General features: G+C 43.6%; 1 protein-coding gene across 3 annotated transcripts in view; it reads right to left on the reverse strand.

Moving 5' to 3' along the window:
• Positions 1-15,927, reverse strand: part of SBF1 (SET binding factor 1) — a 211,465-nt gene that overhangs the window by 119,628 nt on the left and 75,910 nt on the right. For all 3 annotated transcript variants that reach the window (XM_075857594.1, XM_075857593.1, XM_075857592.1), the window contains exons 2-3: positions 4,634-4,719; positions 1,941-2,072 (exon numbers count right to left, since the gene is read on the reverse strand). In XM_075857594.1, the coding sequence (XP_075713709.1) occupies positions 1,941-2,072; positions 4,634-4,719 (218 nt within the window). The remainder of the gene's footprint in view (positions 1-1,940; positions 2,073-4,633; positions 4,720-15,927) is intronic.

Genomic DNA, 15,927 nt, shown 5'->3' on the forward strand with positions numbered 1-15,927 from the left:
TGCTCGTCACCCGTATCTGGAACGGCCGTCCGTACAACAGAATCCTATAGCATCTATCAGGCATTTATGGCATATCCTGTGGATATGCCATAAATGTCTAAGATGGGAATACCCCTTTAAACTTGGCCCCTGGATCAGCATCGTGTCATTGGCAGTTAAAAACCAGCCTAAGAACAGTATGACTAGCACTGCGTTCCTAGAAATTAACAATTCTTAAATAAGCGCTCAAACATTGTTTGCCTATATAGTGAAGCATAGCCTGCTATTAAAGGATAATGTAGAGGCGCTTGTTTATACCGGTTTTGATTGATGTGCCATTTATGGGTTGTCTGCCATCTTGGTTCCTACTTCCCATCTGATATGGTTCCCCTAATGCAGACTACATTTCCAATGATGCTCCTGGCTTTGCAGAGGGGGCGGAGTCCGCACTTGCTCTGCTCTAAATCTAAGGCTAGATTCAGACGAGCGGGTCAGATTTGCGTGTGTAAAAAACGCAGCATTTTTCCTACATTTTTTGTCCGTGTGGCTTGTCCGTGCAAGCACTTTTTTTATTTTTATTTCTCTGCATTTCTTTGTAACCGACGAGTGAAACACGGACAGGACACGGATGTAGTCCGTGTGCTCCCTGTGGTTTTCACGCACCCTTAGACTTCATTGGGCGACCAGGTACGCAAAAAAGCACCAATATAGGACATGCAGCGAGTTTCACACAATGGACACTCACTACGTGAATACTCATGCACGTCTGAATAGTCCCATTGAAATGAATGGGTCCGTGTGCTGCGAGTTATATCAACGAACAGCACACTGACAAGGAACACGCTCATCTGAATGAGCCCTAAGTGCAGCAAGCGATAGATCAGTGACATGGAACTTCTGTACTCCCACTGTAGGGCCTCAGTGTATCCTATTGTGTCTTGATCTGGTCTCCTCTGCCTCCTGCTAGTGATAGATCAGTGACGTAGAATACACTCTGCAGCGTGAGGACAGAAGTTCTATGTGATGTAGCTCAGCCGGTCTCATCTGCCTCCTGCTAGTGACAGATTCCTCCATGTCAATCCTCACAAGCAGAGTACAGTGAGTAGCATATAACTACACTGGACTCTCTGCACACAGCATATAGTATAGACAGTCAGAGGAGTTTATAACTGCAGCTAATCATTGTATGGACTCGCCTATTATATGTGCCTTAGATAGGGCAGAAATGATCTCTTCAGCAGCACTATATTCATCAGTGACATACAGAAAAGCAGGGAGGAGTCTCGGAGCTGCCAGGAAGGATTTGATTGGTGATGATGTAATCCTGTAGTTCACAGGAAGTCAGACACACAGGAAATGACCTCCTGTCTACACGTGAGAGCGTGGTCTATTTTTGTGGTCAGACTATTATCACATGACGCAGCTGCCCAAAATGAAAGGGTTTAAAACAGATGGATGCAACTGAGCTGGGAAGAAACAAACGAAACTGCTAGAATATCGCTGGCGAGTAGGAATACGTGGAAACATTTTTATTTTTTTTACTGGAGTGCTTCTTTGATAAAACTAGAGAATCTGTCATGAAGGTTCACGATGCAATAATCACGCTGTGGGCACTTTCGTGACTTCGAAGACCCTAAACAACAGAAGCCGGTGTCTGGTGATTTATACTCAGAATATTTCTGCACCCTGAAAGTAAAGCTTTACAATGATGCCATCATTTCATACACAGACCATTGTTGAGACGGAGAATATTTATAAATACATGACAATTATTAACCCATCATGACAATGGACTATTTTCATCATTGGGAGAAAAGAAGAACGTACAATGTGGCATTGCAACAAAAACCACCTTCACTTCTTGTTGATGCCATATGTCAAGGCAAGAAACAACATTACAAAGTAAGATGGACAACATAATGTGGGTGTGAAGCAAAAAAATATATATAAAATGGATTTACCTGTGCACACTCCTCCCAAAAAGTGAAGCAACAACAGTAATGACGTTCTGAGTTGATGTCTGTCAAAACAGCAATAAAGAATGTCGGAGGATTCTTTTCTGCACACAATTGCCATCCACTGGGTTGACAGAACTAATTTAGAGCAAAACAAGATAAAAATAGATAAACAGCACATCATAAAAGAGCTTATTTTTTACATTTTAATAAAAGTGCAGGCATATTTTCAGAATTAGTAAAAATTGACCTACTAGGGTCATGTAACATACCACAGCTGTTAATTCTTTCACTTTGGTATCTCAAAGCTTTGCGCACTGTAGGTCCTTAACATCACTGGAAATTACAAAATGCTGTGTTAGGCCCCATGCACATCACCGTAATCATCTCCCTTAATTACGGGCCCATAGACTACTATTGGCCACGGGTACCTCCCCGTATGCTTACGGGAAGGTGCCCGTGCCATTGAAAAACATAGAACATGTCCTATATCAGGTCGTAATTACGGCACGGGCAGTCCCATAGAAGTCTATGGGGCTCCCGTAATAACGGGTGACTACGTGTGTGCACCCGTAATTACGGGAGCGTTGCTAGGCGACGTCAGTAAGTAGTCACTATCCAGGGTGCTGAAAGAGTTCAACGATCGGCAGTAACTGTTTCAGCACCCTGGACAGTGGCTACCGATCAGAATATAGATAAAGCTGTAAAAAAAAAAATTATTAAAAAAAAAGACGTTTATACCCAGAACTCCCTGCTTCTTCCTCCAGTCCGGCCTCCTGGGATGACGTTACAGCCCATGTGACCGCTGCAGCCAATCACAGGCCAATCACTGGCTGCAGCGGTCACATGAACTGCCACGTCATCCAGGGAGGTCAGACTGGATGTCGAGAGGGACGCGTCACCAAGATAACGGGCGGGGAAGTATTAATTTCTTTTACCTCGGAAAGGGCTGCCCCTTCTCTATCCTGCACTGATAGAGAGAAGGGCTGCCGATTAGTGCTGTGCAATTTTGCAGCCAAAAACGTGCCCGTAAATACGGGTGCAATACGGGTCGAATACGTGCGACCAAGGACCCGTATTTATGCCAGTATTTACGGGTGGACAAAAATACGGTCGTGTGCATGAGGCCTTAGTGGGCTGTACAGTAGAAGTTGCAAAAATGTTGCCCCCTTCTGTGATATCACAGCGCTCTGCAGCTATTGGCTGAAGCTGCATATAAAACTCTAATACTACCGAACAGCTCTATGCTTCATTTCAGGTCATTTTCTCTGCTAACTGGTCTTAATGCAGGAGGAATCAGAGAAAAAAATGGATCAGGGAGCCCTCAGTATTACCAGTATTATGTGCAGAGTGAATAAAGGGGGCAGAGGGGCAGAGCAGGTGGTCTGTGTGGTGCAACAGAGCACAGAGTGATGTCAGAGAAGGAGGCGTTGATTTGCCATCTTCTGTTGTGCAGCCCAGTAACGTGCAGCCGTATTGTTCATTTTCAGTGATGTTAAGGACTTATTGAGTATAGAGCACCTTGGAAACTCGCATTTGAGGGACCAGAGTGAAAGAATTAATGGGGATGGAATGAACTAAAGCTATGCAATTAATTGGAGAAAAAAAAATAAAACGAAACCAAAATTCAGCACAATTAATCGTGGTCATCTTGCATATTTCGGTTTCTACAATTTTTTTTCTCCTCAGGACGCAGATACAGTTGAATGCAATGGTAGAGCAGGGAACCGTAAGGTCCCTGCTCTACCTTTCAAAGTATTACCGAACGATCAAGGCTTGGGGGAGACAGGCGCAAAGCAGTGAGGTCATCGTGCCGGTCTGTGATCAGCAACACAGACTGGAGGAGCAGAGGAATCTCCTCAACTCGTCGTTAGACTAGGGTTAGGAGAATATGTATTTTATTAGGCACTATTTGGGCTGTGTGGGGGGCAGCTATGCGGGCATTATACTATGTGGAGCGCAGCTATAGGGGGCATTATACTGTGTGGAGGGGAGCTATAGGGGGCATTATACTGTGTGGACAGCTATAGGGGGCATTATACTGTGTGGAGGACAGTTATGGGGGTATTATACAGTGTGGAGGGCAGCTATAGGGGGCATTGTACCGTGTGGAGGGCGGTTATGGGAGCAATATACTGTGTGAGGGCAGCTATAGGGGCATTATACTGTGTGTGTGGAGGGCAGTTATAGGAGTATTCTACTGTGAGGAGGGTAGTCATGGGGGGCAATATACTGTGTGGTGGGCAGCCATAGTTGCATTATACTGTGTGTGGGCAGCTGTGGGGGCATTATACTGTGTGGGGGCAGCTATGGGGTATTATATTGTGTTGGGAACACTATGGGGGAAATATAAGGTGTGAGGGCAGTGTCATGAGGTATATTATATACAGTAGTATACAGCAGGCTCAGGGGATAAATAGTAATTCAATGGCTTAACATGGAAATAGAGGACGTGGTATGCAAAAGGGGTATAGCATAAATAATCGTTCATTAATCGTAATTGAGGTCACATGTTCAATTAATTGTGATTTTGAATTAGATCATAAAATCGCCCAGCCCTACCCTGGTATGTATACATACATAAAATAGTTTTACTTGAAGGACCTTCAAAATAGTAGTACCTGAAAAAAAAAAAAACCTGCAGAGAATATTGCTCAAATCACAGTAAAAGTACTATTCTATGGTCTTACAATACTTACAAGCTCAATGCCTTGGGGAAAGGGGTTATCTTCCCAATCTTTTTCAGGGAAACGTTGCAGGATCCTGCCCTGTCCTATGCTGCTACCTTCAAAGAGAAAAAGCACTTGAAATAAAGTATTGGGGGGGGGGGGGGGAGCATGATAGCTCATCCTATTATTTCACATAGAATGCCAAATTATTTCCCTTCAGCCACTCTGTAAAAAGCAACCCCTAATAATAATTAGATTAAGGAACGGAAAAAAAAAACAAAAAAAAAAGGAAGGAAGAAAAGAAAGATACAGCCACAAATAAGAAAAAAGATCTCAGCAGGGTTACAAGACATGCTGATATCATGTTCAGTATTGGTGGCCAAGAACATTTTTAGAGAGTGTCATACATCTGCAAAATTATCCACACAAATTCTGTGCGGATTCATTTCTTTATATATCCCAATAGTGTCTGGAGCTCTTTTTTTCCCCAGACACAGATCTTCAAATCCCTAGCATAGACAGATTTAAGCTATACAATTCTGGCTGTTTGCAGCCACCACAATTGTAAACGCACAACAGATATATTGTTGGTAATCTGATTGTTTTAGCATACCCTTATATTAGGGCTACGCAATTCAATTTTAATGAAACCAAATTCCAGCACAGATAAATGCCATCATGCGCATTAAGTTTTTTTCAGTTTGGTTATTTCCCAGTTTAAACTGTTTGCCTCCTCAGGACGCAGTGAGGGTGCAGATACAGTTGAATCCAATGGTGGAGCAGGAAGCAGTCAGTTACTATCTGCTCTAGGGTTGTACGATGCAACAAAAGATCGATACTATTTTGATGCCGTGCACCCTGAAACGGTTCAATAACGTTAATTCATGTATTTTGGTATGAAGAGGCGTGGCCTAACAGCTTATTATTGTAATACATGAATGTAGTCAGAACGGGACTGCGGCTATGTAATACAGCTATTGCCCCTCTCCTGACAAGTGTGCACGTGCGCGGTCAGCATGAGGTAATGCACCCCCATGTTCTGTCTTCAGTGCCGGCACTCATTGTTGCAGCGCCGGCCACACGCACACTTACAGTCAGGAGCGGCAGCATTCAAGGGGAAATTGAGAAGCGGGATGCCTTTTGGATCGCATCACAGGGAATCCCTATGATGCGATCAAGGGACATACCATATATGGGCAGACAGCTCAGGGTCTATTGAAGCACCCCACAGTAAAGTCCATTAGTGGCCGCTGTGAAAAGGCGTATTGGCGGTCACTAACTGATTAATATTCTTGGCAAAGTATCCTTTTGGTATCAAGAATCGCAATACTAAACAAAGTATCGGTATCGAAGTCCAAATTCTGGTATCGTGACGACCGTAACCTGCTGTGCTATTCACTATTTAGCACCAGCTATGAGCAGCCTGGCGCAATGCAGTGACGTCATCGCGCCTGTTTGCGCTGAGCCACACACAGAAGAGACTGGAGCAAATCTGCCAAGGGATCTCCTCCAATCGGCGTAGGAACAGGGTTAGGGAAGTATTTTATTCTTTTTAATAGTCACTATGGGGGCATTATACTGGTTAGAAAGGCACTATAGGGGGTATATTATATACAGTAGTATACAGCAGGCTCACGGGGATATACACTCCTCAACATTGAAATTGCAACACCAAGAGGGACAAGCCGTAAGGTTATGCAAATAGAGGAAGTAGCAGGTGTCGCTAAGATCTGCAAATGATAAAAACTTCACGCACCTAGCTCCAATCTGTGGCATGTGGAAGGGGCATAAATGCCAGTTTGAAAGCAAAAAATTTTTAGCCACATGAAACCTCAAAAATCGGATCAAGCTCTGTGGGATGGTTTTGCGATGTCTCGTGTTCGTCGACGTGCCACTTGTCGCAAACGGATAGGGACAGACTCCTTGAAAGGAGAGACCTTGATTTATCACTCCGGCAGATCGCTATGCCCATAGGCCGAGATGTCATCCCTGTTCAACGTTGCTTGTCCCGTAGGTTGGGAGAACAACGACGAAGGGAATGACAGGTCTACACGGACGGATTATCTGATTGGAAGAATGGCGAGTAGTGATCCATTCTGTACTGCAAGTGAAATTGGATGTCATATCCCAAGCCTAGGGCGGCACCCAGTGTCGACACAAAACCATCAGAAGGCGTTTGCACGATACTGAGCTATGAGCCAGACATCCAGCTACAGGTGTTCCATTGACCACACGCCACCAATCTCAAAGGCTATCATGGTGCACAGTAGGATTTTAATGGAGGACTACCCTCTTCAGCGATTAGTCTCGCTTTTGTCTCAGACGCAATGATAGCTGGAGATTGGTCTGAAGACTTCATGGCGATGCCCATGTGGAGGCCGTGATTCTAGTGTGGGGTGGCATAATGTACAGTAACTGGAACCCTCTAGCCTTCATTTCAGGTACACTAACAGCTCGGCACTACATTGATTTGGTCGTGGAACCAGCGGTACGGCCATTTCGCCAAAGTGTCCCAGAAATCATTTCTTAACAGGACGGCGCCAGGCCGCATGTTGCTCATGCTACGGTGAGCAGCCTGCGTGGCGTAAACGTGCTACAATGGCCTGCAGCATCTCCGGACTTGTCTCCCATCGAACACATCTAGGACGTCATTGGTCGGCAATTGCAAAGCGAGCTGCCAGCAGCCAATCTTGATGATTTGCGTGCCCAGGTGCATTCAGCGCGGCATAACATTCCTCAGACAATCATTAATAACCTCATTAATAGCATGCCAAGGCGAAACTGCATGTATTTTTGCGTGTGACGCTCACACTCAATACTGAATAAATTAAAATCTTTGGCATATTTTGTTTCCATTATTTTATCATTTGCATATCATTAAAATGTCTATCTACCATGCGATTTCCACAGTTCCAGAACTTTTCCTTCTTTGTGTTGCAATTTCAATGTTGAGTATATGTGTGTAATATATATATGTGTGTAATATATATATATATATATATATATATATAGTTTCATTCAATAGCGTGGCATGCAAATAGGGGGTGTGGCATGCAAATAGGGGAGTGTCCTAAATAATTGTTCATTAAATGTAATCTAGGGTACATGTCCAAATAAAGCGTGATTTTGATTTAGGTCAATCGCCCAGCCCTACCTTATATCTAGCAATGGATGCCTTCAGACCCATCACCATTGCTATATAAGTAAAGATATTAAAACCGCACTGAGATTGCTGAATACTTATGCCAAATAAAAGGCCTGTAGATACTAAGCATACACAACGTGCACAAGCTGCCGATGCTACAAAGGATAGAGATGCAGTCCTTCCTGTGATGATTCATTACAAGTACCACAGTCTTTTCTTAAGAATTAACAGGTGTCAAAAACCACTACCGCTTTCACAGATTCTCAGCTCCAGACACTGATACAGAGAGAAGAAACCTGTTTGAGATGGTTAATGAACCTTACTAGAATACCAAAATCAAGATATATACATCACTTCTTTTCTGCCTGTATAGCCAAAGTAGTGTGAGCGTAGTTTATTAAACCAATCACAACGGGGTTCAGTGCTGTAAAGAACTGGCACCAAAAGGCTACAATCCGGATGTAGTGCAACTTTCTAATATACAGTATAAGCCACCATTAAAAGGGTTGTCCACTACTGGACAACGGATGACCTATCCACCGGATAGGTCATCGGTACATCATCGGTGTGGGTCAGACACACAAACCCCGCACCTAACAGATGCTCCGGTGGCCTGTGGACACCGGATGTTATGGCCTATTATGCAATGTACAGAGGCGGAAGCAGTTGGCTTCGTACATTTCATAGCGGCCGTGCTGCCGAACTGCAGCTCTGCTCCTATTGACTTGAATAGGAGCAGAGCTTTAGTACGGCAGCTCGGCCGCTATTCAATGACCGAAACGATCTGCTTCCGGTATGGACGCCTGGTGCCCGGAGGCAGCCGGAGCGGCTTAACAGTGCGGGATCCGGGTGTCCGACCCCCACAGATCATGTACTCCTGACCTATCCGGTAGTGGAGAAACCCCTTTAATGCTGTCTTTCTGCAATAGCCCCCCTACTTTTATTATAGATCATACAGCAATCTTATGTATTAAGGATACATTCACGCTAGTCACTGTACTGCTTCAATGATTTTAACCCCTTAACGACAGCCGATATGCCTTTTCACGGAGGTCATTAATCCGTCCCCCGTGCAGGCTGGAGTTGGGGCTCGGCTGTCTGATGATAGCCAGGCTCCTGCTCCAACGGTAGCGATCGAAGTTTACTTAGATCGCAGCCATTTAACCCCCTCAAATGCCGCGGTCATTAGCGACTGCTGCAATTGAGTTGTTTACAGGGGGAGGGAGTTCCCTCTCTCACCTATCGGCGGCCCGCAAATGCAATTGCGGGCATCCGGTGGGGTGCCATAGCAGCCGGGACCCAACAAAGGCCCCCAGGTCTGCCCTTGCTATATACCTATTAGGACGTGCCAGAGTTTTATACCGACAGGCAAAGTACACCAAAGCATTATATCTGCAATCTAAAGATCGCATAGTGAAGTCTCCTAGTGAGACTGAAAAAAAAATGTATGTGAAATAAAAAATTAAGGTACACATTAAAAAAAATAAAACCATTTTTTGGGCATAAAAAATTTTTTTATTTTGTAAAAGCGTCAAAATAAAATAAAAACTACACATATATGGTATCCCCCAATCGTAATGACCCAAAAAATAAAGTTATCATATTATTTAAACCGCAAGGTCAACGCCGCAAAGAAAAAATGCAAAAACAAAACGGCAAAATTGCTATTTTTTCCCATTCCCCCACAAAAAAATAATAAAAGGGTTAATCATTCAGTCACATGTACCCCAAAATGGTAGCAATGAAGTCCCGCAAAAAACAAGCCCTCATATGGCGACATTGACGGAAAAATAAAAAAAAGTTATGGCTCTTGGAAAGCAGCGATGCAAAATAAAATAATTTTAGTTCAAAAGTGTTTTTATTCTGCAAAAGTAGTAAAACATAAAAAAAAATACATACGTTTGGTATCGCCGTAATCGTATCGACCCATAGAACAAAGGTAGCATGTTGTTATCTACGCCGCACAGTAAAAACCGCATACATATAAAATGCATAGAATGGCTAAATTCTACATACCCCAAAACGGTGCCATTGAAAAATACAACTCATCCCGTAAAAACAGGTCCTCATACAGCTATGTCCACATGAAAATTGTAAAAATTATAGCTCTCATTAGGGCCCAGAATGCAAGCATGCAGTGGGGAGGGGTTAACTATGGTGTTTTGTGTTTTTTTTATTATGGTTATTTAAAAGGATCAAAACAAAAAACGGATGCAAAAGTTAGTTGCCATCAGCTTCAATTGACCACAAAATGTCATCCATTGACATCGGTTTTATGATCACTTTGAATTACAATGAAGTCAACGTGAAATAACAAAATAGATTACATAAATTGTCAACTATTAAATTATTTATTTATTTATTTTTAAATTGACAACCTATTAATTTCAATGCTTGATGGGGGCTAAGAGACATACAGGCATTACATGCTGAGTATTTCTATCAATACACCACCCAATGCCCATTGGAAAACGACCCAGGTAATGAGATGAGACAGTTAGCTCCAGCCGGCTGCATTGTCTGAAGATTTATTTTGTTCGTCTTGTTTCCTACCCTCCAGGTGGGGCCATAAACGGTAGACACATCCTGTATTGTATACCACGTCACAGGAGGTTCCAACGGCCTGCTCCCCCCTCACTGCACATGCATTAATTTGGCACAGCGATGTCATGCAGAAGTGCACAGAGTGTTTAAAAAGAAAAGCAGGCCTGCTGCACACTCTCTTACTTCCCTACCACCACCAACGAAGGACCTCCTGCTCCCTGCGGATCACCCGTAAGTATCCGCCCCCTTGCCCAATTAAGCTCTATAGCTCCTAAGTTGGGTTTCTGTAGACTGGAGGACCTTTTCTTGGTGCTCCAGACCTTCCAAAGGTCCTCACCCAAACATATACCTTCTGTCCTTTGGGCGGAGACCTTTTGATAGGGCATTTATGGGGTGGAGGGGAGATCATGTCCCTGACCTGGTGGAGGCAGAGTGGAGGGAAGTAGAACTTTCAATCTTTGATTCGGTTATAAGTGCAAGAGATTTTGTGATACAATCTCTGTTTCTGCACCGGATTTACTATACACCAGTCAGACTCCAGAGAATTGGAGCCTCTGCGTCAGATAGATGTTTTAGGTGTCAATGCTGATGTTGGCACATATCTGCATACTGTGTGGTTGTGTCCCAAGATTATGCCCTTTTGGTTAGAAGTACTGTAGTTCCCTCAGCTCCTCACCCCTCAGATATGTCTCTTGGGCATTATGAATGAAGTTATACAGGACTACTATGACCAGATATTTTTTCGTTTTGCTCTGTTTTGTGCTAGAAAGGTTATGATTATGACTTGGAAAGCCATGGAGAGTCCGTGTTTGGTACATTGGAAGCAACTGGTAAATAAATATGTGCCTATATATCAAAAATTGTATCTCAACAGAAAACGTCCTGAAAAATTTGGAAGGATCTGGTCCAGGTGGTTGGAGACTTCAGAAACGGCGGTCTAAATTTTTATCTACACTGAAGGCAGGGGTGGAATGGTTTGGGGAAAATCGGAGCATTTGGATGAATGTAGTGTGAATGTTTGTTCTCTAAGGGTATGTTCACACACAGTGTTTTCAGACGTAATTCGGGCGTTTTACGCCTCGAATTGCGCCTGAAAAAACGCCCCTAATACGCCTACAAACATCTGCCCATTGCTTTCAATGGGAATTACGATGTTCTGTTCCCACAAGCCTTTATTTTACGCGTCGCTGTCAAAATACGGCGCGTAAAATGACGACTCATCAAGAGAAGTGCAGGACACTTCTTGGGACGTTTTGGGAGGCGTTTTTCATTGACTCCATTGAAAAACCGTTCCATAAACGGGCGTGAAAAAACGTTGTTAAAAAAAAGTCTGAAAATCAGGGGCTGTTTTCGCCTGAAAACCGCTCCGTATTTTCAGACGTATTTTGCTAAGCCGTGTGAACACACCGTTATTGTTAGGAATTGAATGTTGGCACCTTGGTCCTCCTGATGGTCTTAAACTTTCATACATCAATGTGATATCCTTTCATGTACAATATATCTGCTATCGATTGTAATTGTACTATAAATAGTGATGCCTTGTTTAATGCCATTCAATTTTAGATTGGGGATTTTTTTTTATACTTGTTTTTGTACTAAGAGATTTGGAAATTAACGCTTTAAAAAAAAAACAAACAAAAAAAAAAACTATCCTCCCTCTTTTCATGTGCAGCAGCACTTAACTCTCTCTCGCCCAGTACAACAAGCATTACCCCTGGTACCCATACATTTAAAGGGAATGTGTTGCCAGCAAAACATGTTGTTTTTTTTTTAGTTAAACAATTAGTGTGTAGGTGATTAAACATTGTTCTAATTTTTTTTATTTTTTTCACGAGTCAGGAAATATAATAAATTGGATTCAATTTATAATATTTCCCAGCACTGGTCACTAGATGTAGCAATTCCCAAAATTGCAGCATTGCATGTGGTAAAGCAACCACATTGCTTTATGCTGCAAAATTGGGAAAAAATCCCTCGCTCTAGTGAGCTCTCAGCATCCCCCCCTCCTTTATCCTGGCTAGTGCCGGGAGAAACGAGGGGTTTGAACGGTCTAACCTCCTACACTGTGTGTCGCCATTTTTTGAGCTAACACACAGTGTAGAAGGTTTACATACACTAGTAAACACACATTGAAACACGAACATACATAGTAATCACTTACCTGCTCCAGTCGCCGCCGCTCCCTCCGGTCCGTCCGCTCCGTCTGCTGCCGCTGCTCCATGTGCACAAGTCCGGAAGCCACGACCGGAAGTAGTAATCTTACTGTCCGGCCGCGACTTCCGGTCCACAGGAAAATGGCGCCGGACGGCGCGCATTTCAAATTGGACTGTGTGGGAGCGGCACATGCGCTGTTCACACAGACGGCGTACACCATAGTGGATGGAACGGGCCCCGTTCGCAGTCCCTATGGGACTGGAGCTGCCGTATTCCATGTCTGTATGTGTCGTTAATCGACACATACAGAAATGGAAAAAAAAATGGCAGCCCCCATAGGGAAGAAAAAGTGTAAAAATAGAAAAAAGTAACACACAAATAAATATAAACGTTTTTAATAAAACCCTAACATAAAACGGATATAAAAAGAAAAATTTCTGGTGACACTGTTCCTTTAACCCATGGTCCCTTGGCATCATATTCACCTCCCATAGCCGTGCACATTAAACCTACACTACCTGCACATTGGTTTAACCCTTAAACCTCTCCCAGCCCTGCACATTACACACAAATACAGAAGAAGCTGTATTAGTCCTACCAAAACCTCCCTACTGTGAGCCTTTTACTGCCATACAGCTGCAACTCTTTTCCTACCCCCCTTTTTGTGTACAAGATTAACCCATTAGTTACAGGGAGTGTTAGTCAGGTGGGGGTGGGACATAGAAGCAAGCGTGAGTGTACTGTATTTTATATGAATGATTAGGCACTAGTATAGGATTGTACAGGTACTGTTAGTATAGTATTGTAATATATTGTACTAGTACTGTGCAGTGTGTAGTATTAGTATACTTAAGGCCTCATTTACACGAGCGTGTGCGTTTTGCGCGTGCAAAAGGCACTTGACAGCTCCATGTGTCATCCGTGTATGATGCGCGGCTGCGTGATTTTCGCGCAGCCGCCATCATAGAGATGAGGCTAGTCGACGTCAGTCACTGTCCATGGTGCTGAAAGAGTTAACTGATCGGCAGTAACTCTTTCAGCACCCTCGACAGTGCATTCCGATCACCATATCGAGTAACCTGTTTAAAAAAAAAAAAAGAGGTTCGTACTTACCGAGAACTTCCCGGCCGTTGCCTTGGTGACGCGTCCTTGGTGACGCGCCTCTCTTGACATCTGGCCCCACCTCCCTGGATGACGCGGCAGTCCATGTGACCGCTGCAGCCTGTGCTTGGCTTGTGATTGGCTGCAGCTGTCACTTGGACTGAATTGTCAACCCGGGAGGTCAGACTGGAGGAAGAAGCCGGGAGTTATCGGTAAGTCAGAACTTTTTTTTTTTTTTACACGTTCAAGTATATTGGAATCGGAAGTCACTGTCCAGGGTGCTGAACCAGTTTAACTCTTTCAGCACCCTGCACAGTGACTGTCTCCTGCCGGGTTCGGTCAAAACGAGTTCGGCCGAACCCGATAAAGTTCGGTTCGCTCATGTCTAAGACACTCCGTTGGGATGTTTGTAAACAGAAAAACACGTGGTGCTTTTCTGTTTACATTGTTTGACAGCTCTTGCGCGAATCACGCAGTTCGCATGGAAGTGCTTCCGTGCGACCTTCGTGGTTTTTACGCACCCATTGACTTCAATGGGTGCGTGATGCGCGAAAAACTCACGATTATAGAACATGTCGTGAGTTTTACGCAACGCACTCGCGCTGCGCAAAATTCACGCATCGTCTGCACTGCCCCATAGAGTAATATAGGTGCGTACGACACGCGTGAAAAGCACGCGCGTATATTACGCTCGTGTAAATGAGGCCTAATACATATTAAGTTATGTGTATTGAGGTATACTGATACTATACCGTGAACATATATATTTACTGTGTTGTGTATTTCATATTTAATAACCGAGTGATTTGCTTGTTGGTTATAAACCTTTCTTTACTATACACTTGTGTCGTGAAACACTGCGCGCGCACACACACACTTCGTAGCAAGGCAAATAGATAGCCTTATTTAACGAAAAAGGTAGGGGGATCTAGGCATAACCCTAGTGACCCTAATAAAAGGAGATAGTAATAGTGGGTGACATGAGTCAGTGAACCCCACTAAATACTAGCCCTTTAACAAACCCAAATCATCGATTTTTTGGAAATGAAGAGAAACTAGTTTGTGATGAACATGGTTTACTGTATGTAGGTAAATAAGGTTTAGTTTCATGAACATGGTGGCTCAGTGGTTAGCACTATTGCCTTGCAGCGTTGGGGTCCTGGGTTCAAATCCAACCAAGGACAACATCTGCATGGAGTTTGTGAGCCCCAATGGGGACAGTTAAAAAAAAAAAGAAGAGGACCCCTGTACAGCGCTGCGTAATATGTTGGCGCTATATAAGTAACTGAAATAAATAATGAACATTATTTACAAATGAGTTGGGCCTTGATTTCCTTAAATTCTCTCAAAATATCCACTCTTAGGGCCAGTTCACACAGTTTGACGTGGAAACTGCCTCGGAAAATCGTAGGAGAGGAAGAAGGGCGTTTAAGCTTCTGACCTCCCATTGACATCAATGGGAGGCAGAAGAAGCGTATTTCACCCTCGGCGCTCAACGGAAAATCGACCTGCAGGCAGAGCAAAATCTGCCTCAAAATGGCAAACGGCATTTTGAGGCAGATTTTCTGCCAGCAAAAAACTCAGTGTGAACCCAGCCTTAGGCATCATGCACACAACCGCAGTTCTGCGGCCGTATACTATCCGCAACTGCAGATAGTATAGAAGGTATGATTTCCTATGGTTTCCACGGTCCGTGCATTGCCCGGACCACAAAAAAAAAAAAAAAAAAAAATGATATGCCATGTCATTATCCGGGCTCATAGAACTAAACTGTCTGATTGTGGATGGACACTCTGTGGCCCGTCCACGCCGTAATCACGGACCGTGCACACAGCTGGGGGCATGTGCAGGGGGACTTAGGGCCTGTTCACATCAGCATTCGGGTTCCGTTCAACCTTTCCGTCAGAGGAACGGATGAATTCACTCGAGGTTGTTCAGGTTGTGATTGATCACATACACTCAGCGTATATTTTGAGGGTGCACTGCACGCCATAAAGAGAGACTTCCATGTAAGCAAGTTCCCGCAGACTATGCCCTGCATTTCTTAAAATGACTATGGCAGATCGCTTTTAGATTATCTCCTTCTTGGGAGCCATTTACAAGACCACTTTACGCATTTTCACGAACTTGCCTTGTATTGTGATCCTGTGTAAAATAGAAACGGTCTGATGCCCATAGCAACCAATAACAGCGCAGTTTATTTCACAACTCTAAAAAAAAAAATTGATTGGTTGCTATGGGCAACAAAAACAGTTTCTCTTTTACACAGGTTTTATAGCACTTTTTCTTCAAAAGCTAGTTTTAAAGAATATTTATGTAAATAAATACATACAAAGAATACAAATGCTTAAAGGGAACCTGTCACCAGAATTTCACCTAT

This window comes from Rhinoderma darwinii, chromosome 3 (genome assembly GCF_050947455.1).
Source record: "Rhinoderma darwinii isolate aRhiDar2 chromosome 3, aRhiDar2.hap1, whole genome shotgun sequence".
Taxonomy (NCBI): Eukaryota; Metazoa; Chordata; class Amphibia; order Anura; family Rhinodermatidae; genus Rhinoderma; species Rhinoderma darwinii.